This window comes from Cervus elaphus, chromosome 5 (genome assembly GCF_910594005.1).
Source record: "Cervus elaphus chromosome 5, mCerEla1.1, whole genome shotgun sequence".
In the NCBI taxonomy this organism is placed as follows: Eukaryota; Metazoa; Chordata; class Mammalia; order Artiodactyla; family Cervidae; genus Cervus; species Cervus elaphus.
Genome location: NC_057819.1, coordinates 100,183,204 through 100,206,636, shown reverse-complemented (window position 1 = coordinate 100,206,636; position 23,433 = coordinate 100,183,204). Strand labels below are relative to the sequence as shown.

Genomic DNA, 23,433 nt, shown 5'->3' with positions numbered 1-23,433 from the left:
GGGTTGCCATTTCCTTCTCAAAAGGTAATTTCATTTGGCATTTTAGAAAACGCTGATTGTGTAACCCATTCATGAAATGCATCATTAACTCTGGTGTAACAGGTGTTGAGTAAAACTTTTTCTGTGGCCACAGAATTAGAATTAGAGCCCTCAGCTAAAACTGTTAAGTTCTAAGTACTCCACATTTTAAAGAGAGGAACCCGGGAATTCCCTGGTGGTCCAATGGTTAAGACCCGGCGCTTCCAATGCAGGGTGCTTTGGCTGGGGAACTAAGGTCCCGAATGCTGCACAGTGAAGCCAAAAATAATAATAATAATAATAAAGATAGAAACCAACAAATGACTCAGTTACTCTCACCTGCATCCCCATCCCAAGGACTTTCTGAGAGTTTGTAGAATTGGCCCAGCCATAATCTATACTCCCATTTCCTCCTCCCCAGGCTGCTGGGAAGCTGAACACAGGGAAGGAGGGAAAGAACCAGAGCTGGTGGGAGCATCTGGGCTGAGGGCTGCCCTTTTGCCAACAAATGCCAAATGGCAACTTTCTGGAAGAACCATTTTTGGAGACTGGAGATGTCTTCGAGGGTGAGAGCATCTCCTTGTTGGCTGAAAGGAGCTGGGCTGCAGAACACAGAATCAGAGCAGGGGCTGTGACGGAGGCAGTGGCAGGCCCCGCCCAGTCCCCTCGTGGCCTGAGACAGTGAGAAAGAAGTCAGTTCCCACATATCCTCATGGAGGAGGACAGCGGTCAGAGGGCGACTGAAGCTGGGGGCCGCCACAGGACACACAAGAGGCAATGGTAGCCAGAGAAGGGTGTGGGGGTGCTGACCACTGCTGGGCTAAAGAAAGACCTGGCTGCTGCCTTCTGAGGGGTCTTCAATGCTGAAGAATGCTAGGAAAGCAGATCTCCAAGCCCCAGAGGACGGTACCTAGGATGGATCCAAATGTCGCAGGGACCTTCAGCCTGTCCAGCTTTTTTTGTTTTCGTTTGGGTGGGGTTTTTGGTGGGGGAGGTCATGCTTCATGACTTGCTGGATCTTGGTTCCCCGACCAAGGGTTGAACACAGGCCCTCAGCAGCACAGAGTCCAAACCACTGGACTGCCGGGGAATTCCCAAGTTTATCCAACTTTGAAGGTCCTCTTTAAGAAGGAGAATACAAAATTGGGTAGTGGGGCTTGGAAGGGACTTGTACAGGTGAGAGATTGTGAGGTTTCAATTTTATTAGCTTTGTAGTGAAATCACTTCTGCACAGGTAGACAGGATGGCACCCCCAGACAGAGTCAGCTGCAGCCGAGCCAAAGCGAGACCAGGGCAATTTTCCTGGTCAGTCGGCAACCAGTTAAGTTTCTGTTGTATTCCTCCCTTGAAGAATGAGGGGGTGGGTATGAGTGGGGGATCCCAGGATCAAATTATGTCCCTATGTCCCCACTATGGGCTTCCCAGGTGGCGCTAGTGGTAAAGAACCCATCTGTCAGCGCATAATATGTAACAGACTTGGGTTTGATCTCTGGGTTGGGAAAATCCCCTAGAGGAGGGCATAACAAACCCACTCCAGTACTCTTGCCTGGAGAATCCCATGGACAGAGGAGCCTGGAGGGCTACAGTCCATAGGATTGCACAGAGTCGGACACCACTGAAGTGACCTATCACACACACACTGCATGTCCTTCCTATCCTGATCAAGGATCCAGAATTGGGAGTGAGGGAAGAAGCAGGCATGCGCTCCTCCACCCACCTCTCCACCCCCTGTGCCGCCTCCCACCCCCAACCAGGACCCTGACAAGTGCGGTGAGGAACAGACCTTCAGAGCAGATAGGAGATGGGAGTTTTCAACTGGACTGGACTTTTGGAGGTACTAGTTGGAGAAATGTAAAATGTGTTCATGTTCCTATCCCAGTCCCACCAAATCAGAAGTCTGTAACAATCTGATTACACAGACATTGACTAGGAGTTTAAGACACGCTCTTACAGAAAAGAATCAAGGGGTCATGAAGCAGGACTGACCACCTGTGAGAGAAAAACTCCAGGGCATCGGGAGAGGCACCCAGGGGCCCCGAGCCTGAACTCCTGAGTGTGCTTCCTAATCCCAGGACTTGCTGGACCTGCGGTGATTAACAAGGTTTTTTTCGCCACTGGGAGCCTCAGTTTCCATGTGTGTAGGATGAGTCGTGTGAGTATTAGAGGCTGAATATGGAGACATGCTTTTTACTTATTTGGTTTTTTTTTTAACATAGGTGTTTTTTTTTTCATTTATTTTTATTAGTTGGAGGCTAATTACAATATTGTAGTTACTTATTTGTTAATTTTATGTATTTATTTTTGGCTACACTGGGTCTTGGTTGCAGTACATGGGCTTTCTCGAGTTGTGTCGAGCAGGGGCTACTCTCTAGTTGTGGGGCTCGGGTTTCTCATTGCAGTGGTTTCTCTTGTTGCAGAACACAGGCTCTAGGAGCATGAGGGTTTCAGTAGCTGTGGCACATGGGCTTAGTTGCCCCTTGGCATGTGGGATCTTCCTGGATCACAAATCAAACCCAGGCCCCCTGCATTGGCACGTGGGTTCTCAACCACTACCACCAGGGAAGTCCTGATTTTTAGACATTTTTAAACAGTGAGATCTATGTTCCCTGTGACACATGGGTAAATGCCTGGATGGCATGCCCTTCTCTGGATCCAGAGACCCAGACTCAGGGGTAGGTGGTAAAGTGCAATGTCCCTGGTGGAGGTGACAAAATGGCTTTAGTTTGAATGGTAAGTCTCTAGACTGTGACAAACAAGCTCCTCTCTGTGGGAACCTTGCAGCTGTTCTTCTCCGCAATTTCTCTCTGTACTCCCTTCCCCCTCCAGGAGCAAGGGGAACCATCTGTCCCACTCTAACCTCCTTGTCAAGGTCTAGTCACTAACTCACAAGGATACTGACAGGCAAGACACGCTGAGCTTAGAGACTTCACCTCACTCTCCTTTGCATTGTCTCCTCTGGGAGGGCAGGACCTGAAAGATTCCCCCTCATTCTCAATGTTGAGTCAGCATGAGAGTTCTGACAAGGTTACCAGACTACACACTCTCTCACCCCATGTCCCAACCTCTCCCAGGTTAGGCTCCCATAAATGGATTTTCAGTAATAGTCCTGCCACAGGGAAGGGACTGGGCTGACTCCCTACTGAGCCAGCGCTTGAAGAGAAATATCGTCTCTGTCATCTGTCCCTCACTCCTTCCTCCTTCCTAAGCCAGTGCTTTTCCCCTTTGTGAAGGTGTTAGTTGCTCTTTTGGATAGAGGCTCCTCTGTCCATGAAATTCTCCAGGCAAAAATACTGGAATGGATAGCCATTCCCTTCTCCATGGGATCTTCCTGACCCAGGCTGAGTCTTCTGTATTGCAGGCAGATTCTTTACCATCTGAGCTGCCAAGAATGCCCCTTTTCCTTCTCGTTAAACCAGTCTAACCCCTACTGCTTTCCATAATCCTTTTGAGACGTGTCCATCATCAGAAAACCCAATTCAATTTAGCTTAAACAAGGAAAACAACTTGCTAGCTCATCATCCTCGAATAGCAGGATCTGGTGAGGCCCAGTGAGGAGCAGAGGTTTAAATAAGTGGCAGTGAGAAGGTCTGCCAGCTCCGATCCTATCGTTGTGGTGGCAAGACCACTCAGTGTCACATCCTCTTGCGACGCTGCCCTCAGCTTCTAGCAATGTCTCAATGCGAAGCCTTGTTTGCCCGGCCTGGATCACTTGTCCTTGAAGCAATCCCGGTGGCCAGAGGAATGGAATGATGTGGCAGGACTGGGTGGGGAGGTCTGAGTCAGTTGCACAAGGACGGAGAATGGGGCAATGATGGATGCCCAGCACACAGATGCTAGGAAGGCAGAACACCTGATGGCCATTACGAGTCATCATGTCAGAAAAACAGCCTGGGGGCAGTAGGGATGTTGGGCTCAAAGAGAATGGATGACCAATGGACTGGTTGCACATGGGTGGCTTTGGGATGGTCTATCCTATTCTAATGCCCCAGACTCTGGGAGGATTGGAGGTAGAGTATGGGTTGCTGATGAGACCTTGTCCAGAGACCAGTGGACCTCAACTTTCCCATTTGGGGGAAAAGTTTCCAAAACTGATCCTTTAGTTTTGGATTCTGGCTTCCATGACTCTCAGGTCTTGGCCATGGACAAGCTCTGTCCTTCTCTTCCTTCCTCTCTCCTGCTTCTGACCAAAGGATGAAGCCAGTTACCCATTTCCAGAGCCTCAGAGATCCTGGTCTTTTCTAGAAGCCTGAAAGTCCTGTGGCTTCCCTGCTTTGTCCCCTCTGAGCAGACCCCCTGAGCAGAGGGGGTCCTGTGGGGTTAAAGTCCTGAGATCACCTTCCCCTGCCTGGGCCATCTCTAGGGTTCACCCCATATCTGAAATCCTCCCTGGCAATGCAATGCCAGGTTCGAACATTCCAGGGATGGGAGTGTTCAGACCACCTGGGCCAAAAGGACCACATACCAAGAAATGGAAGAAAGCACACCTTTATTCCAGCCCCCACCCTCCCAGGACCCAACACCATGGCATGTGGCCTGGTGTCCACAGCACACAGTCCAGAAGATCCTGGTGAACATGGCCACAAAACACAGTTCCAGAGCCCCCAGAGGGGGTCCCTGGGGTCCACTGCAGGTGGGGGTGGGGAGCAGAGTCCAGTCCCTGAGAAGCAGCACAGACAAAAGGTGCCAGGTGAGCCCCAGGACGTGATGTGTCCCAGCTACAGGGTGGGGACAGCAGCAGCAGCAGCTGCGGGAGATCCCGGCTTCGGCCATCTTTGGTCCTGGCTACAGCGCCATCCTGAAGGCAAGGCCAGTGGCAGAGGTAGTGTAAACATGGCTAAAGGTGAGGGGAGCCTACTGGCCAAGCCGGGTACTCTCTGAGCTGGGGTCCCGGGAACAACAGGGGTGACCAGGTGGACAGGACTTGGGTCAGAGGGCAGTAGCGCTCTCAGAGACTGCCTGGGCCCAGGAAAAGGTTCCATGAAAATGGAGGAGAAAGACAGGGAGAAACTGCCAGGCAGAGAGAGGAGACTAGGAGCAGAGAGGAGACCATGTCTTGATCTTTTCCCTCCTCCACTCCCACCAGCCCTCTGAGCTCTAGGGTGGGTGGTCCCTGAGTTCTCCAGACTGGGGAGGACAGGCCTCTCCGTTACCAGGCTCTCCCCCAGTCACTTGCATGATCTCCTTTCAGACTGAGTTCCCAGGTGACTCAGTGGTAAAGAATCCACCTGCCAATGAGGAGACATGGGTTTGATCATTATGTCCAGGGGTCCTCCACATGTTTGATCCTCCATGGGAAGATCCCCTGGAGGAGGAAATGGCAACCTACTGCGGTATTCCCGCCTGGAAAATTCCATGGAAATAGGAGGCTGGCAGGCTATAGTCCATGGGGTTGCAAAGAGTCAGACACGACTGAGAGACTGAGCATGCACCTGAGAACAAGGCTGAGTTGACAATGGGAAGGAACTGGCTCAGCCCTGTTTGCCCCACCTCTGTCCCAAACAAGGTTCGGCCCCAGCTCATCCTCCTTCCCCTCTGGGGGTGCCCCGCCTCCGCCTATTTGCATCAATCCTCCTCCGCCTAACCCCAGGTCAACTTTTTCCTGAAGCTCCCCTGAATCACAGGCTAGTAACTGTCCTAGGCCCCACACAGGCTGGGAGGAAAAAAGTGGGGTGGGGGGGAAGGAGGGAAGAGGCAGGGGAAAGAAAGCTATGTCCACATGTCAGGTCCAGCACCAGCAATGCAGAGCTGGCCTTCAATCCCTGGAACCTAAGTACAGAGAAAATCTAAAGAAAGATGTTTCAGAATGTAGGTAATTTAAAAAATACTGTGTGTGTGCGCGTGCATCAGGGTTTAAAAAAAAAGAAATCCTTAATTCATCATCTCCGAACTTGGTTAAAAATGCTTTTTAAATTATACCATATTACTCCCTATAGCAGCACCACCTTAAGTAACCAGAACCTGTAGCTGCTGAATCTTAGGTTTCTTCTCCCTTCTTTCTCTGCCTTTAGGAAGGAGGAAAAGACCACTAAGTTTGTGGGTTTCACGGGTCAGGCAAAGCAACCCTTCAACCCCCAGGCTCGTCCATAGTCCTAACATCAGCTACTCCAGGGTCCTGGGGTCTGATGTCTACAGGCACCTGACAGGAACATAAGTTCAGAGAATCCTGGTGTTCTGGAGTCCATGGGGAGTGGTGGGCACTGTGAGAATGGAAGAGTGAAACCCTGGAGAGAGTGGTGGGGTGGGAAAACGGTTGCTCTTTAGCTCCAGCAGGAAGTTGCAGTTACCCCTGTGTGGGGCTTTTGATTTCAGAAAAGAAGGAAATTTGGTAGACATTTTTACAATGGGGCCTGTGTTGATTTCTAAATGTTAGCTCAAGACAAAAATAAAACCATTCCAGTGGCCAGACAAGTCTCGAGACTAGTTTCTAGCCTGGTTCTTATGAAATCTTAGAAATTCTGGCTTCCCAGGTGGTGCAAATGGTAAACTATCCTTCTGAAAGTGCAGGAGACGCAAGAGACTTGGGTTTGACCTCGGGCCAGGAAGATCCCCTGGAGAAGGAAATGGCAACCTATGCCAGTATTTCTCAGCCATCCACTCTCAACAATTCTGAGATTTTAGAGCTCCTAAGATCATTTAGTTCAATGATTCAGAAACTTTAAAGTATGTATACATACTCTCAAGGAACTCTGTTCAACTCTGTTAAAATGTAGATTCTGTTTCCATACAACGGGGCCTGAAATGCTGTATTGTTAAGAAGCTCCCAGTGATGTCACTGCTGCTGGCCCCCCAGCCACACTGTGTGGTGAGGACTGAGTCCAACCTTCCACCTAGAGAGTCCATCTGATGGTACTATCCCTGCTCACAGCTATCTCCAGTTCTGCTCACACACCGCAGGGACTGGAGGCTCACTACCTAGAGAGACAGCCTGAGTGGCTGCAGCTGCTGCTAACTTCTGCCAGGGTCTGAAGCCACAGTGAAGGCCACCCAGAGTCCAACATGCCAAAGCCCAGGCTCTGGGATATCAAAGTACCACAAAAGAAACTTCAGCTAGAGACCCACCAGGATGGGATGGCTTGATGCTTGTGGCAAAGATCTAACCAGGAAGGATTTTCCATCCAACTGCCTGCTCAGTAGCGCCCAGTTAAACAGAGAATACTACTATTCCTGGGTGTTCTGGTTAGTAAAGGTTTGGTGCAGTTTGTTTACATTCCTTTCCCCAAAGCCAAGAACCAAGCTTTTTTTTCTCTGCACTTGGGCAAGGTGTGTGGTGATGCCACCAAAGGAGGCAGTTTTCAGCTGGTGGAGAATGGAGAAGGGAAGGATCCTTGAGGCTAAATAGAAGCCCTGGAATCCTTAGGCCACGTGACAACCCCTGCGCTGGTGGAATAGGCGGGCTCCACCTCCTCTGGGCTTGGGACATCCAATCCCAGATCCTCCTTCCTGGGGCCTTCCTGATGGGCCCAGGATCACTGGGGCTGCAGGCCACCTGCCCCGTGCCCCATATCCCAAGGCCAACCACTCAGAAGCCCAGTTGTCGGAGCTGGGGTGTGCAGAAACCACCTAGGCCACTCTTCATTTCACCACCAAAAGAGAACCCAGGCCCAGAGAGTGCATGAGGCCTTCTCAAAGTCACACAACTGGTTTGCAACCAGCTCTTGTAAAGGCTCAGAATCCTTTGAGGCAGAGCTGGATAGAAGTCACTGGTATTAGCCAGATTTTTGGTCACCTACAGCAGCAACGTTCAGGAAAAGGACCTTCCGGAATAATCCTGAGGGAAAGAGGAGGGTCTCAGAGGGAAATCGTCGTGGACAGGAGTCATGAGGATTCTCCTCCGTAGGGGAGAATCATGGATCAGTTTCCTGGAGGGCAGAGGGCCGGGTATCTGCTGGAACAGAGCTCTGGAGGCAACAGTCAACTGGTCCTCTGGTGAATCCTAGGATCACTGAGTTCCAGAGGCCCAGAGGAAGGGCTTGTTAATGCAGTAGGGGGAGAAGGGGTCAGAGTGAAAGTTCCAGAAGGTCATGTTTAAAGGTATTCCCAAGTCTGGATTCCTGGAGCACTCCAGAGCTCCAAAACCAGAATCCCTGTGGCTGGTGCTTCCCTCCCAGGGGAAATGTCTGGGTTTAGCAAGCAGCCTGGGCCCACCAAGTCAGAGAAGGACTGCTGGCTTGAGTGGGAAGTTCTGCATGCAGGCAGGGCTAGGTCTTCAGGCAGGGGAAGGGTTGTCTGTCCTCTGGGAAGCATGTGTAGTCCCCGGGGTCTGAGGGGCCTAGGAGCCTGGGAAGGGGGGTGCAGTACCTTGTTCCAGACCCAGCCTCACTTCCCAGAAAACTGGCCTGGCCTCGCCTTCTCCAGCTTCTGGCGCCGATCAGGGGGGATCTCATGCAGGCTGATGCCGTGGTTGCTGGCCCTGTGGGGAAGGGAGAATAGGCGGTAGGAGGACAAAACCCACCCACCCTGCTTTGCCGGTGCGGTGCTGAGCAGGAGTCGGGAGAGGGGACCGAGGGGGTAACTCGGTCTTCACCCACGGATGCTGGATCCTCACCCGGGTTGCAGGTCCGGTGGTTTGGGGATGGGTTTGTTGAAGCCGCGTCTGCCCACCAGCCAGTACGTTTCCTCTGCGCCCTTGCCCTGGGGAGACACGGGGGACGGGAGGGCTCAGGCGGGCTGGGGTGAGGGCCGGGGGCTGGGGTGAGGGCCGGTGGCGGTCCGGCTCAAAGTGGAAGCGTGTCTTCCGGCCCGGCCTCACCTTCAGCTCCGTGCGGCCCCGCACCTCAGTCAGGAAGCCCTCGTTTAGGGCGGAGAGGATCTGCACGGTGCTCTTGTTCACGTGGATGCGGTAAGCTGGGAGAGCGGGGGACACGGTGAGCGCGGGGGACACTGTGACCTCGGGGGACACCCTCCCGCGCCCCCGCCCCACCCTGCCCCTTCCACCCCGTCACACTCACGCAGCCCGGTGGACTCCATGCGCGAGGCAGTGTTGACCGTGTCCCCAAACAGGCAGTACCGGGGCATGGTGAGGCCCACCACGCCCGCCACGCACGGGCCTGCGGAGAGGCGCAGGGTTGGCGGGCCTGCGGGCCCCGGGCGGCACCTAGTAGGGCTCAGTAGTCTTTCGCACTCCCAGAATCGCCACTGGCTCCCCAAAGACACCCTCTCAAGCATGCCCTCCCAATTACCATGGAGCCCCTGGTGTGAAAAGGTGGCTTCAAAACAAGTTTCCCCCCTCCCCCCGCCCCCTCCAAGAGTTTGCTCTTATCCAGGAAAGCGGAGCCCTGCCCGCACTAGGGAGAGGGGCTGGAGTGCCCGGGGGGCAGGGGGCCCCGTGCGGGGACAGAGTTACCCGAGTGCAGGCCAATGCGGATGCGCACGGGCACTTCCGGCATGTGGCGCATGCGGAAGGTGCCCACGGCGCTGAGGATGTCCAGAGCCATGTTGGCGATCTCTGCCGCGTGCCGGTGCCCGTTCCTCTGGGGCAGCCCGGAGGCGACCATGTAGGCGTCCCCAATTGTCTCCACCTGAGGCCAGAATTCAGTACTGAGCCTCCCCTGCCAATGCCACTGTCCCTGGTCAGGAGGCCTAAACTGGGGTGAGTGCAGAGATCCTGGGGGCCTTCCAGATGGGGGACTGAGTGGGGGACTGGAAGCAGAGAAAAGGAACAGGAGGGCTGGGAAAGAGGACTGTGCTGGTGGACTTGGATAGTGGGTCTGGGGCCTGAGCAAGAAGGGCTGGGGGCTGGGGAAACTGAAGGAGGGCTTGTCCCCTCTACACCCCACCTTGTAGACATCATGGGAACCGATGATGGCATCGAAGAGCGTGTAGAGGTCGTTGAGTAGGTCTACCACTTCGATGGGCTCACTCATGGCTGAGATGGTGGTGAAACCCACAATGTCACTGAAGTACAGTGTCACCTCTTCGAAATACTCGGGCTCCACAGGTGTCCCCATCTTCAGCGCCTCCGCCACAGACCTGAGGATGGCAGGTGGTGAGGTTGCCTGGAGGCCACCCAAGGCTGGCTGGACTCCAGCTGTCCTCCCCACTCATCTCTCCCCATCAACACCCACGGAGGCAGCATCTGTGTGAGCAGCCGGTCTGTCTTCTGCTTTTCCAGCTCCAGCTCCTCTGTGCGCTCCCGGATCAGGTCCTCCAGGTTACTGGAGTACTGTTCCAGCATCCGCAGCATCGAGTCAATGATGTTCATCTTCCGGCCCTTGTTGATGCTCTTGAACTAGTAGTAGGAGGAAGCTGGTGGGGCCGCTGGGGACCTGGGCTGCCATGCCCCTCTCATGCAGCCATATTATACCTGATCCTCTGGCCATACCCCCTTTCATCTCATCCTCATCAAGCCCACACCTCACCCCGTGCTGGGCACTGTGTTTTCACACATTATTTGGAGGTCAGCTTTTCTGTTAATAATTGACAAGGTGCTGAAACCAGCCCTGTCTTTGGACTCCCAAGCCAAGGGTCTTTTTCCCACACCAGACCAAATACATACTTAATAAATGTTATTTTAATTGAATTAAATTTTTCTCCCATCCAGAGCTCCATTTCCAACTCCAAAGGTCTCCACAGCCCCCATTCTAACTGTCACCACCAAACCCTTAGTCCTCAGGCAACGCCTTAGGAAGTAGCCTGGAAGGTCAGAAATCCTGCCAGTCTGCCTTTCAGCAGCCCCCAGCCCCACCCCAGGTTTCTGGCAAGTGCCCAGCCCAGCCTTTGCCCAGCCCAGTCCCTGACCAGTTCAAAGGTGCGGTCCATGGAGGGCCGAAGTTCTGGCTGCTCTGCCCAGCACTGTTTCATCAGCTGGATGCACTCCATGGGCGCCTGGTCTATGGACACGGAGGGCCGACACAGTGGAGGGGGCCTCTGTACCCTCTTCACCACTTCTGGAAGCATGAAGGGACCAAGAGAGGAGATGGACCAGAAGAGAAGCCACCTCTGACTCTGGCCTGATTGTTGAAGCTTGAAACGAGGGGACTGGAAATGGTCGGGGGTTCCTTTAAATCAGAGCTTCAGTAGATGAGGAAATGTAGCATGGGAGGTGACTCTGGAGCAATAAGAGGGCTCTGAACCTTGGGGGGGGGGGCAGGGGGCTGTAAGAGGTGTCAGGCAAAGAGGCTGCCTTATTTATTGCACATAAGAAAAGCAGAGGTTAGACTGATCAAGTAGTTCTGTTTACTGTCTGGTGGGCTCCAGTCCATGGGGTCGCAAAGAATCAGACACGATTTAGTGATTAAACCACCACCACCACCATAGATGATAATATGGACTTGAACTAGATCCAACTGCTCTCTTTCTACACTTCCCCTCTCCTGCTCTCTCCCTGGGGCCCCGAAGAACCAGACAGGAATGTGTTACTAGCCTTGGGGGAGCAGGAGGGGTCCAGGATTAGAACAGAGGAAACCCATGGGGCGCTGAAAGGTCGCCCCTCCCATCCTGATGCTTGGCTCTCCACTGTCCTGATCCTTCAGGCGCACATAAGTAACTGTCAGTACCCAGCGAGGCTGGGTCTCTCTCTAGTCGCAACGCCAGGCGAGGGGCGGCCGTACCCTCGGGAGTGAGCTCCAGCATGGCGTAGGGGGCGCTGCGGCACACGACCTCCTGCATGATGATGCCCAGACTGAAGACGTCGCCGGCCAGCGTTCCCCGGCGCTCCAGGACTGGGTCTCGAAGTAGCTCCGGGGCTGTCCATAGCTGGTCTGAGGTCGGGGAAGGGGGCGTGGGCAGGCGGAGAGCCACGGAGGCTCTGGGAACAGACCCCCCACCCTCACCAGAAAGCCCAAACTCGCCCCCCACTCAACCTCTCAGCCTGTGTCTGACCTTACTGCCCGCAGTTATCCCCAAGAGAAACTACCAGAAACCCAGAACAGGTTTCGGAAACAGCCCTGCCCTTTAGACAAAGCGGTGCCCAGAGAAGATTTGGTCCCTTGGAAACAAGCCCCACCATTAGGTAAAGCCCCATTTGAAGCAGGACCCCAAGCAGAGGCAGGAGCTCCGCCCTCGGGCACAAGTCCCACCCCCTTAACAAGTCCCCGCCTCCCTAACAAGTCCCGCCCCCAAACAAGCCCCGCCTCCCCACCCACAGAGTTCCCTCTCTTCGTCTCAGAGATCTAGACCTTTTCGGTCTCAGGAGTCGCTTCCAGTGGATGTGAGATGGAGAGAGTTCGAGGGAAGGAGGAAAGAAGAGGCGCTTGAAATAATGGGGACGCGGGGGATGCTCGTCCGCGCAGGAGGCAGCCGGGGACGCCTACCCTCCGCGCTCGGTGACTCCGGTAACACCCTCTGCGCCTCCAGCAGTCGCCCATGACCATGGTCGGTGACTTTAAGCACGAACCTCCCGTCCACCACGCAGTTCCGTGACTTCAGCCGCCCGTGGGCCACCCCTCGATGGTGCAGATACCTTATTCCCTGGAAAGGGTGGCATAAAGGGCAGACTCAGCCCACGCGGGTCCCCTTCTGGCTCCTCCCCGCTGCATCCCACCCACTCTCCCCCACACGCACACCTTGATGAGGTCCAGGAGGAGGGAGGACTTGAACATCCAGTCCAGCTTTATGTCTCTCTGGGCGAGGAGGTCTTGTAGGGAGCCACGGGCACAGTGCTCCGAGACCACGGCCAGCACGCCTTCCCCGGGGGCCGCGGGGCCGCCAGCTCCTCCCGCCAGGAAGAGCCCCAGGTAGAGGGCCACATTTTCATGCCGGAGTTCCCGGATCTGTAGGGTTGGGGGTTGGGGGTTGGAGAGGGAGCAGTTTACAGGCATTTTCTGTCCTGGGAGCCAGGTGGGTGGAGCGGAAGATGTTATTCAGGTCTGGCTTTGATCGGAAGATAAGATAGAATGGTGAGTGGAAAGGTCTATAGGGCATCTAAGGGGCTTCCTTCTACAGTAACTTCTCCCTCTGGAAAAGACAACATAGTCAAAGGCCACCGTTCAGACACTGAACGTGATTTTGATTTTGTTTTTTTGGCCCCACCGCGAGGCCTGCGGGGATCTTAGTTCTCCCGGGCCTTACCAGCGCCCCCTGCAGTGGAAGCGCGGAGTCTTAACCACTGGACCTCTAGGAAGTCCCTGAACATGGTTTAACTTAAAAAATATGAATGAAAAGACAACCTTGCCCTGGTAATCAGGACCCAAGCAGATTCTGATTTATTAACCATAAAACTCTGAACTTGCTTGGTCTTAAAGGAAAACACCTGATGAAAGAGAAGCTCCTGGTACCACCCCCACTTCTGATACAACAGCCCCTTGGGGGAGAATCAGGCAGACACTGTACTGCTTTCAAAAGTCCCCAAAATAGCTTATCCTAGGGACTCAGCCCAGGGCCGCTCTGCTTGGTAACATCATTGCACCAGATATTTCTGAGACCCCCATCATGTTGTTCCCCAAGTTAGGGAAGGACTAAGCAGTCCAGCTGTGTCCAAGAGGAGCCATCAACAAGGTCACACCCACCCAGGAGGACAGAGGCCCTCACCGTCTGGCTGAAAAAATGCAGGCTAGTGAGTGACCGGTGCCCTTGCTAGCTTTTCTTTGGCCTCACAAGGGGCTTCTTTTCATCTTAAATGCCTGTTATTAAATGGTGACCTACTCTGTTGACTACTGGTAGTTCACTTAAGTCATTCTGCAGCTGTGACCCAAAGCTTCTGGGAGGCATCTGTGAAGGAGGCCAGGCCAGGGCTGTACGGTTTTAGGAGTAAGGGGGGCATTAAGGTTGGAAGTACCAGAATAAGTCAGTTTATAGCCTCCTTGCCAGTTTTCTACTTCCCTCAGTATGCATCAACTGGGCCATGCTGCACAAGCAGTCTTACAGAACTGGAAGGCCATTTATTTTCTGTCATTCACTCAACAAACATTCGCTGGGTGTCTCTAATGTTCCAGACACTGTGCTGGGTGCTGGAAACACAATGGAGGGAATAAAGAAAAAGCTCTCACTCAGCTTACAGTTCAGGGAGGGAGGAAGATAAGAAATAAGCAAGCCCACACAGGTGAACAGACGATGACAAATTATGATAAAAACATCTCAAAAGAAAGAGCTAGTGTTGTAAGAGCATGATGGGAAACCTGCTTTAGAGAGTAGGGGACACTTCATTGAGAGCTCTTGGTCTCCCCCACAGTGGGGCCTACTTGGACTCAGCTGCAAAGAGAAGGCAAGGAGGGAAGAAATGACAGCCACCCCACACCCCATCATAGACCCACTCCCACCTTGGAGAAGGCCATCTTGGTTGCTGGGCGGATAGCTATGTGCCGATCTCCCGGGAATTTCTTCAGCCAAACCCAGTCTCCCTGGAGCAGAGATAGGAGTAATTTAGAATTTGGTTTCTTAAAACGCTATGAGGGCTTTCCTGGTGGCTTAGTGGTAAAGAATCTGCCTGCCAATGCAGGAGGCATGGGTTTGATCCCTGATCTTGGAAAATCCCACATGCCATGGATCAGCTAAGCCCACGTGCCACAACTACTGAGCCTGGGCTCTAGAGTCTGGGAACTGCAACTACTGAAGCCCATGTGTCCTACAGCCCATGCTCCACAACAAGAGAAGCCACAGCAATGAGAAGCCCGAGTACCACAACTAAAGGAGCATCAGGAGCAAGGAGCTTGATGTTTGCTCTAAATCTCCTTCCCTCTTGATTAGCCAAGTTCTCTTGGCTGTCCCTGAATCTGATCTCATTGTCTCCCACCCATCCCACCACATTCAGATTTGCAGACTTCATAGTTAAGGTCCTAATACCCTTTTGTGACTTTCTTTTTCCCCGTGTAAGTCTTGCTGTTCCAGAGACTGATCTGAATGGGATAGAAATGCTGGGTGTGGTCAAGACGTGGGTCTGGCTTGAGTCAGAGACAGCCTTTTTTTCTTAAGTCTTTATTGAATTTGTTACAACCTTGCTTCTTTTTTTTTGGGGGGGGGGGTTGTTTTTGGAGGTTTTGTTGTTGTTTGTTTTTTGAGCTCTTAGCATTGGAAGGTGAATTCTTAACCACTGGACCACCAGGGAAGTCCCAGGCCTCCAGTCTTTAGGCCACTGTGATAGGCCTTTGAAAAGTCATCACTTGGATGATGGCTAAGGGGAAATCCCCCAGCAGGAAGGCTTCCCAGATGTTCCCCTTTGAGGAGGAATCCCCAAACCCTCTCGGGGTTCCCATCCTGGGCTCCTATCCCCACTTCCTCGGCTTGTCTCCAGGACTAGAGCTCAGTCTGCCTGGGGCTCATGCTCACCTCGTAGAGGCCAATGTTGGTGTAATCCGGGAGCTGGCTGTGGATGCTGCGAACATCTGATGTGCTGCGGGCAGCCAGACTGGTTCGACTCCCCTGGGCCACCTGGAGGATAGAGATCAAAGAACAGAATCAAAATACACTGTGGGGTCAGAGTCCTGGGTTGAGGTCAGGCTGAGTTCTGGGGATTATAGAAGGGAAGGGAAGAAACCTTAATTAGAGAAGGTGATAATGACATTACTTCCCATGTACAGAATGCTTCACAGCTTACAAAACAAACATATTCATTTTCTTGTTGGAGCTTCACACTGTCTCAGGAAAGTGGTCAGGACAGGGGCTGATACCCTCATTGCACATGTGAGGGGGCTTATCCCAGCGCTCAGACCTGGGACAGAGCGAGGGCAGAAAGCAGGCCTTCCCAGGTGGGGGCTGGGGTGGGGGCTGACCCAGGCAGGGGAGGACAGCTGGCTCCTGGCTCCCCACCTCCCCCACCTTTCGAGAGTTGCCCCCATGCGGGTGGAGGAAGGTGATGTCGTCCAGAGTCAGGATGATCTTATTGGGGCCGGAGACCATTTGGATGTGAAGCAGCCGGTGCCTGGTAGAGAAAGGAAGTCATCTTCGCCAAGGGGACCAAGGTCCATGAGAGGAGGCCAATTGGGGGGTAATGCTGTCTCAGGGGAGGGCAGTCACCCCCAGATCACGCATCCCCTGGACTCCACCAGCCCTGCAGGCCTCCTTCCTTCTCCACTTCTCCCTTCATCTACTCTTGAGTAGGCCCAGTCTGCTGCACAGTTGCCCATTTCCTGCAGGTGGAGAGCCAAGCACATCTCCTACTCAGCTCACTCCCCTACTCACCTACAATAATGGGCCAGGAAGGCCCCAGCCAGTCCCATCCCAACCACCAGGAGGAAGCCGATAAAGACGATGCTGGGCTCCACTCCTGGAGGGGCAGTGAGAGGAGAGAGGCTGGGGACCGTGGCAGGGGGCAGAGGGGCACCCTCTCCAGGGAGGTATGGTCCTGTCAAACCCTGCAGGCTCCAGGAAAGGGGGATGGGTGCTCAGAACAGGATCCAGGGAAAAGTCATGGGTCTTGCAAAAGGTGGGAGGGTGGTTCTTGGGAATATTAAAAAGCTTCCAAAAGGGCTCCAGGGGCTCTGCAATAGAGGGGTCCTGCACAAGCCAGGGGTCTCTGAGGAGGACCTGGAAGGGCCTCCAACAGGAGTTACGGGATGAGAGTTCACTCTCACCATTTTCTGGAGGGTTCATGGTCACTGTCCCAGTGGGGGCTGGGATGCTCGCCCTCACCTCCGTTGCAGATGGTGTCTGGGTCGAACCAACACGAGGGGTCGGGCCCAGGCCCCCGTCCACCTTTAGGAAAATGCACTGGGGTTCCAGCGGAGTGGAAGAAGCCCTGGGTAGGGTCCAGAACGTATGTGGCAAACAGCTGGTCCCCAGTGGCATCTGTGTCCAGTAGCACAAATGAGGGCTCTTCGGCTCCTCCCAGGGCCCCACAGAAGCCAGGGACCCGGGCATCCTGGATATGGCGGGCCACCGCCGCTCCGGACACCCAGCCACCACCTGCGGCTGCCCGTGCTCGCACAACACCCCCAGCCAATAAGAAGACTGAGTCATAGATGGTGCCGAAGAGAGGGGATACCTGGGGAAGAAGGGTAGGGGCCTCAGGTTGCAGGGTCAAGGCCCATAAAAAGACAGGGACTTGCTGTCCCTGCTTATTCTTCTGCTGGGCCCTTCAAGCCCTCTGTGAATTGACTGCATCTCCTAGTTAGTGGTTCCATATCCTTCCCATTGGTTCTCTTCCTTTTTCTCCATTGGTTCTCTCTTCCTCTCCCTAATTGGCTATCCCATCTCTTTTTGCCACTGCCCTTCCCTCTTTTCAGGATTCTTAAGGTCTTCTTATCATTCGTTACTTCTGATTCCATCACCTACATCTCCTCTCTTTCCTCTCCTTTTGGTTGCCCTGCATATATTTTTAAAATTGTTACCTATTATTCACCGAAAGCCTTCTTTGCTGTCTTTTGGTTGGCTTCTATTTTTCCTTCTTTTCTTTTCCCCGAGGCAATCACCTGATCTTATAGAGCTTCTCTATTATTCCCAGTTCCCATCTCGCACTAGGGATATACCAGGATCTAAGACAGAGTCCATATCTCGAAGAATCTAGTCCCTATCTCAAGGAATCTTTCATCTGGAGGGATGTTAAGGAGTGAGGGTGGGGGTAACTGAGGGAGCTGAGGAGACAGGAAAGAGGGCCCCAGGCCAGGCTGGGGGAGAAGGAAGGGGTTTCCAGAAGTGAACATCCCTCAGGGGATGAATCAGAAATACGTGGGGGAGTGTAGGGACAGGAGAGAGAGAACAGCACAGCCAGTAACACAGAAGCAAAAGAGAAGACCACATCTGGAGAACGCAAAGGAGATCAGTCTAACTGAAGTTCAAGAAAGAAGAAAGAGAGAGGAAGACAGACCTGATAAACCAAGTAGAGACCTGTATCTCTCCAGGGCAAGAGAAGCCACTGGGAGACTTTGAACTGGGATGACACAGTCAGATCTATGTCTGAAATTTGATCGGATTGTTGGGTGGAGAAGGCCTGGGGTAGGTAAGTGTTGAAGTAGAGACCACTGGGATATTTCATTTGGGAATTTGGACCAGAGGTTCTGTGGCCTGAACCAGGGGACTGACAGCGAGGATGGAGAAAGTAGATGGATTCAAATGGCTTTTGGGAAGCACAGGACTGAAGTGAAGTGACAGGACTGGATGTCTGGGCGTCCAAGGAAGGGTTAGAGGAATCAAGTGACTCCTAGGGGGTCTCATTTGGGCAGCTAAGTGGCTATGCTACTTACTGAGAACTGAATAGGGTGTTCCCCACACTTTCCCTCGCCTCTCTTTCTTCATCTACCCTCCATCCCATCTCATCACTATTCTCAGGGAATCCTGAGTATTAGCTGCTTGTTGGGAATAAGCTGTGAATCTAAATATTCACAAAAGCCCTTGGCTCCATCCAGGGACCTTTCTGCTTCTCACAGGATGTAAGCTCTCAAAAAGTTAAGACCTGAGATGAAGCCCCAGGGGAAACACCTCTGAACTGGGCATGGAGGCTGGATCTATATTCCCCCTCCTTCCGGCTCTCTCTCTCTCTCTTTCTTTTTCCGGCTCTCTTTTAAGAACACCAGCTCTTTGTTAGAAGCTGTAGGTGATAGCCTGTTGGAAGTAGGTTTACTTTAAAGTAGGCTGCAAAAGATGTTGCACTATAGAGTTGGTTAAGAGTTTGCTCCTTGGGGCTGACCGTGAGATGTCTCATTACCTACTCTCTGGAAGCAATTCCAATACACTAAGACGCTCCAAGCAAGGTCAGAGCCTCTACATTACCCAGGACAGGGAGAGTTGCTGGTTCTTCTCTCCCTATACCTCCTCCCTCCCATAGACTGCATGCTCCTCTCATTCCTTCAGGTCTGTCCACTTCTCTTCCCACTGCCTCCAGCCTCCATCTCCCCTTTTGGCTATTCTCTGCTCTCTTCCCCCGGCTCTCTTCCCCTCTTCCCACCTCCCTGGTCCCTCTACCTGCTGCAGATTGAGGTCCGGGGGCAGCTCCCGGTGCTCTTGGGCCCTGCGCAGGCTGTCCCGCACGCTGCCTCCCAGGGGACAGTGACGGGTGAGGGTGAGTACCGCATCGTGGGCCTTGCGAAGCTGTGAGCTGTTGGCGAGCACCGCCAGGGCGTCAGGGCCTGGAGACAAGGCGTAGTGGAGCGTGTCGAAGGGCAGGAAGACTAGGGAACCGTCGGCCAGGCCCAGTTCCTCTGCAGCCTCCAGCAGGCAGCGCTGCTCCTCGCCGCCCAGCAAGACCGAGTGCATTACCATGATCACTGCTGCGAACACAGAGACCCGGCTAGGGACTCTGTCCTCTGCTCCCTGGACGACCGATCCCCGCCCTCACATCCTGCAGGGGAGCCTACCTCTGACTCTAGGCCCATCTTGGACCCTCCTCAAGGCCTCCCGGGCTCCAGACAGGTCGGAGGGCTCCATGGAGGTCACCAGGGCCACGGGCAGGCCCCTGGCCCTGAGCGCCGTGGAAAGTGCGCGTCCCGCCTCCACCCACAGGTCCTGGGGGGCGGTGACCAAGGCCACGTGCGCCCAGCGGAAAGCGCGCAGGAGGGCGTAGAGGGCATCGGCCGCGGGCGTCACCACTGGAGCCGTGGTGCCCGCCGCCCGCGTCCCGGGGCAGCCCCAGGGCACCAGAGCGACCCCCGCCTCCTGGGCTAGTAATTCCGCCGGCCGGCAAGCTCCAGGGTTCACCGGCCCCACGAGACCCGAGACGCGGGTGAGAGCCGAGGACACGGCCCCCAGCGAGCCCGGCGTCCGGCACGGCTCGGGCAGCAGCGCGACCTCGAAGCGGGGGCCGCCCTCCAGGGCAGCCGCCTGGTTCAGGCGGGAGGCGGCCAGGCGGGCGGCCAGGTCCGGGCGGGCACGCGCGAAGATGGGGTCGCAGGCCCAGGGGCCCAGCACCCCCACTGTGAACACGGCGGAGAGGACGGAGCGCGGCAGGAGCAGCAGCAGCAGCAGCAGTGGCCTCACCCGAGGCCAGGGCCGGGGCGGGATCGGGGGAAGGCTGGGCGGAGACGGAGCCCACCGCGTGGGGGCGCAGAGTCCGGGGTCCCGAAGCCCACCCGCGAGGAGGGTGCAGGCGGTCATTGCCGGCTTCTGCGAGCACCAACCGAGCAGCATGAACGAATGCGACCCCCAGAGCTCTCCTAGGGCTCTCCGCAACGCACCCCCCACCCGCCCCCGCCCGCCACCACACTTTCTCAAAGCGCAATTAACCTGCGGGTTGTCTCTGCTTCCATACCTCGCCTCCCGCCCCTGCGTGGACTTCTATATAGGGTCAGGGGTATAGTCTAGAAGTACCCCTGAACCCCTACTACCCCTGCTTTCGCTCCCCCTTGTCTGCCCCTCCCCCTTCTTAGAGCCGTGGTGGGGTGGGGGGGTCAGTAGGGACACTATTATACCCTTCCATGGTCTCTCTCGGGCAGAAGGGCCCTGGAGTCCGCGTGGAGGGGGCTTTGCCACTCACCGGAAAGTCCGGGGCTCGGGCCCAGGGCCAGGGTGAGGGGTCACAGGGCCGATCCTTCTGACGCCCTCCCACAGGTCTCCTTTGCCAGGGCCCAGCGCGGGCGGGGGGATGTGGGAACAGCAGGCCAGAGCCCTTAATCTCCCCAAGCTGATTAGGGTCTCTTAATCAGGCAGGAAGGGGCTGGTGGAGGATGGGGCCTCCTGGGGTGGGCTCTGTCCTAGCTTCCAGCCAGCCAGCCAGCTTCTTTCCCCTCTTTGCCTCCCAAGCCACTCACCATAACCCCCAACATAAAAGCAGCCGCAGGTCCCCCTCTCAGGCTGCTGCCACACTACCCTGTTCGGCCTGGGGAGCCGCAGGATATGTCCACGAACACTTGTGGGTGATCAGTCCTAGGGTCCTATTCCCTCCACTCTTGTTTCCAGTTCTGCCAGCCAAGTCCAAGCCCATCCCTTGGCTGGCAAAGTCTACACCCAGAGACCAAACCCAGACCAGCCTGATATCTGGCTTATCTCACCTGCCCACACTGATTCTCTGGCCTCCACATCTCCATGCCTAGATAACCATCCTTTTGCCCCTGAGAAGGCAGAACTCCAGGAAGTAATGGAAAGAACTTGGACCTTGACTGACTTGGGCTCAGAGTCCTCCTTATCGGCTTTGTGAATTTGGGAAAGTTTCTTAAGCTCTCTGAAGGTTGTTGTGGAAATTACCTGTGACAATGACTATAATTGCCAGGATGACAAAAACAGATAAAGCAATTTTAAAGAAGGCTGTAATGGGATACTTGCCTTACTATATATCAAAATTTATTATAAAACTATAATAATTAAAACACTGTAGGGACTTCCCTGGTGGTCCAGTGGCTAAGACTACAGGCTCCCAATGCAGGCGGCCTGGGTTTAATCCCTGGTCAGGGAACTAGATCCCACATGCCACAACTAAGAGTTTAATGGTGCAATTAAAGATCCTCCTGTGTGCTACAACTAAGATCCGGTACAGGCAAATAAACAAATAGACATTTTTTTTTAATAATAAAAAAAGACTGTAGTATTGGTGCAGGGGTAAACAAATAAACCAACTGGACAGAATAGAGAGCACTGAAACAAACTTAGCAAAAATGGAAATTTGACGAATGAACAAGTGGACTAAGAAGGAGCTTTTCCACAAATGGAGCTGATTAGCTAGCCATAGGAGAGGGGGAGGGAGGACACAGAATTTGATCCCTATCTCACACTACACAAAATCAATTCCAGGTTAAGACATACATTAAAAACAAAATTTTAAACTTGAAATGAATCATTTTTCAACCATCACGACAAAAATTGGCTCAGGCGAGAATCATCAGTAGATGCTTAAGCTAGGCAGAAATTTTGGTGAGGAGCAGGATATTTGCATGTCTTAAGGCGTCACCCCACAGATTGCTTATGAGTTTGAAAGGGAACAAAAAAATAAATAAAAACCTGTAATTAGACAGTAGAGAACTGGGACAACACTTTGACCAGTGTTGGTCAACCAGTAAGGGGCAGATAGACACTGTGTACCTTCAGACATGGTAACCTGAGAAGGACACAGTAATACTGCACAGATCCAATACTGCACGATATTCATCTATGCAGTGTTCCAGCCGAGAGTGTGTGCATTTGTGTTCAGTCAGGTCCAACTCTGTGACCCTATGGAACTGTAACCCATCAGGGGACTGTAGCCTGCCAGTCTCCTCTGTCCATGGAATTTTCCAGGCCAGAATACTGAAGTGGGTTGTCATTTCCTTCTCCAGGGAATCTTCCTCAGCCAGAGACCGAACCTGAATTTCCTGCATTGACAGGTGGACCACTGGGATTCCCCAGTACATTTCATTAATCTAATCTCAAGGAAATAGCAGATAAACACAAAATGAGGAACATTCTTCTCAAAAAAGGGATGGGCCTGTATTCTTCAAAAATGTCAACATCATAAAAGACAAATAAAGGTTGAGGAAATATTTCAGATTAAAGGAAGCTAAAACATGACAGTTAAATGCAATGCCTGCCTCTAGTTTGGAGCCTGTACAAAGGATTTTTTTTTCTTTCTTTCTTTTTTTTATTTGGCTGCACTGGGTCTTAGTTGCGGCATGCAGGATCTTTAGTTACGGTATGTGAATTCTTAGTTGTTGAACTTAGTTGCAGCATGTGGGATCTAGTTCCCTGACCAGGGATCAAACCCAGGCCCGCTGAATTGGGAGCATGGAATCTTAGCCAGTGGACTACCAGGAAAGTCCCCAAAGGGTTTTTTAAAGCTGCATATGGGTATAGGGCTTATAGGGATATAAGGATGCTATAAAGTGTATTAACATCTGTCAATTGATAACACTGGTATATGATTGGGAGATGTGATCAAAGTATTTTATCAATGTAAATTTTGAACTGTACTATCCCTATCTGTAGGATATACACACTGAAGTATTTAGCTGTAAAGCACCATAATGTATGTAACTTACCCTCAAACAGTTCAGAAAATATATGTGCATATATTTTGTCTTATATATTACATACTATATGTTATATATATTTATCAAATGATAAACAAATACGATTAAATGTTAACACTGTGAATAAAGGGTATATGAATGTTCTTCATATTATTTTTATTTTTGCAGCATTTTGTAAATTTGAAGTTATTTCCCAATAAGAGCTAATAAAAAACTTTTAAATAAAAAGAGAATGGAGACTTCCCTGATGGTCCAGTGGCTAAGACTCTGCACTCCCAATGCATGGGGCCCAGGTTTGATCCCTGGTCAGGGAACTAACCTTTTTTTTAGCTGCAACTAAAAAAAGATCCTGCATGCCATAACTAAGACCCAGCACAGTCAAATAAATAAAAGTAATTGTTTTTATTTATTTATTTATTTTTAAAGTAATTGTTTTTTAAAAAAGAATGTCTTCATCAATCAAAATAGGAAAGAATTTCTTAAACATGACAAAGTACAAACCATAATGGAAAATAGTCATAAATTTGAAAATATTAAATTTAAAATTTCTGGTCAAAAATATCATATCACAGAGAGAAAACATGAGCCACCAACAAGAAGAAGAAAATTTCAAAACATTAACAAAGAGTTAGTATCCAAAATATATATGGAGTATGATAAAAGATAACCCAGTAGA

General features: G+C 52.6%; 1 protein-coding gene and 1 non-coding gene across 2 annotated transcripts; one reads left to right on the top strand and one right to left on the bottom strand.

Moving 5' to 3' along the window:
- Positions 1-4,487: 4,487 nt before the first annotated feature.
- On the bottom strand, positions 4,488-19,926 carry GUCY2D (guanylate cyclase 2D, retinal). Its single transcript, XM_043903763.1, has 19 exons — positions 19,182-19,926; positions 18,790-19,094; positions 16,522-16,873; positions 16,072-16,156; positions 15,709-15,811; positions 15,220-15,321; positions 14,214-14,294; positions 12,522-12,728; positions 12,270-12,426; positions 11,568-11,717; positions 10,756-10,904; positions 10,083-10,246; positions 9,795-9,987; positions 9,362-9,536; positions 8,967-9,065; positions 8,768-8,862; positions 8,564-8,649; positions 8,317-8,428; positions 4,488-7,786 (listed from the first exon to the last, which is right to left on the bottom strand). Exons 1-18 carry the CDS (start codon positions 19,915-19,917, stop codon positions 8,335-8,337), a joined length of 3,333 nt encoding a protein of 1,110 aa, XP_043759698.1. The 5' UTR covers positions 19,918-19,926; the 3' UTR covers positions 4,488-7,786; positions 8,317-8,334.
- Positions 19,927-22,998: 3,072 nt separating this feature from the next.
- Positions 22,999-23,071, top strand: TRNAG-CCC. Its single transcript has one exon. It is a non-coding gene; the product is annotated as a tRNA-Gly (tRNA).
- Positions 23,072-23,433: the final 362 nt, after the last annotated feature.

What these genes read in the sequence shown, in the direction of transcription:
- GUCY2D (XM_043903763.1), bottom strand. Translation starts at nt 19,917, where the DNA reads ATGACCGCCTGCACCCTCCTCGCGGGTGGGCTTCGGGACCCCGGACTC. An exon ending in AGACACCATCTGCAACGGAG is followed by an intron (nt 16,157 to 16,521) that starts GTGAGGGCGAGC and finishes CTGCCCCTCCAG; the next exon opens with GAGTGGAGCCCAGCATCGTC. An exon ending in CCACCGGACCTGCAACCCGG is followed by an intron (nt 8,429 to 8,563) that starts GTGAGGATCCAG and finishes CCTTCCCCACAG; the next exon opens with GGCCAGCAACCACGGCATCA.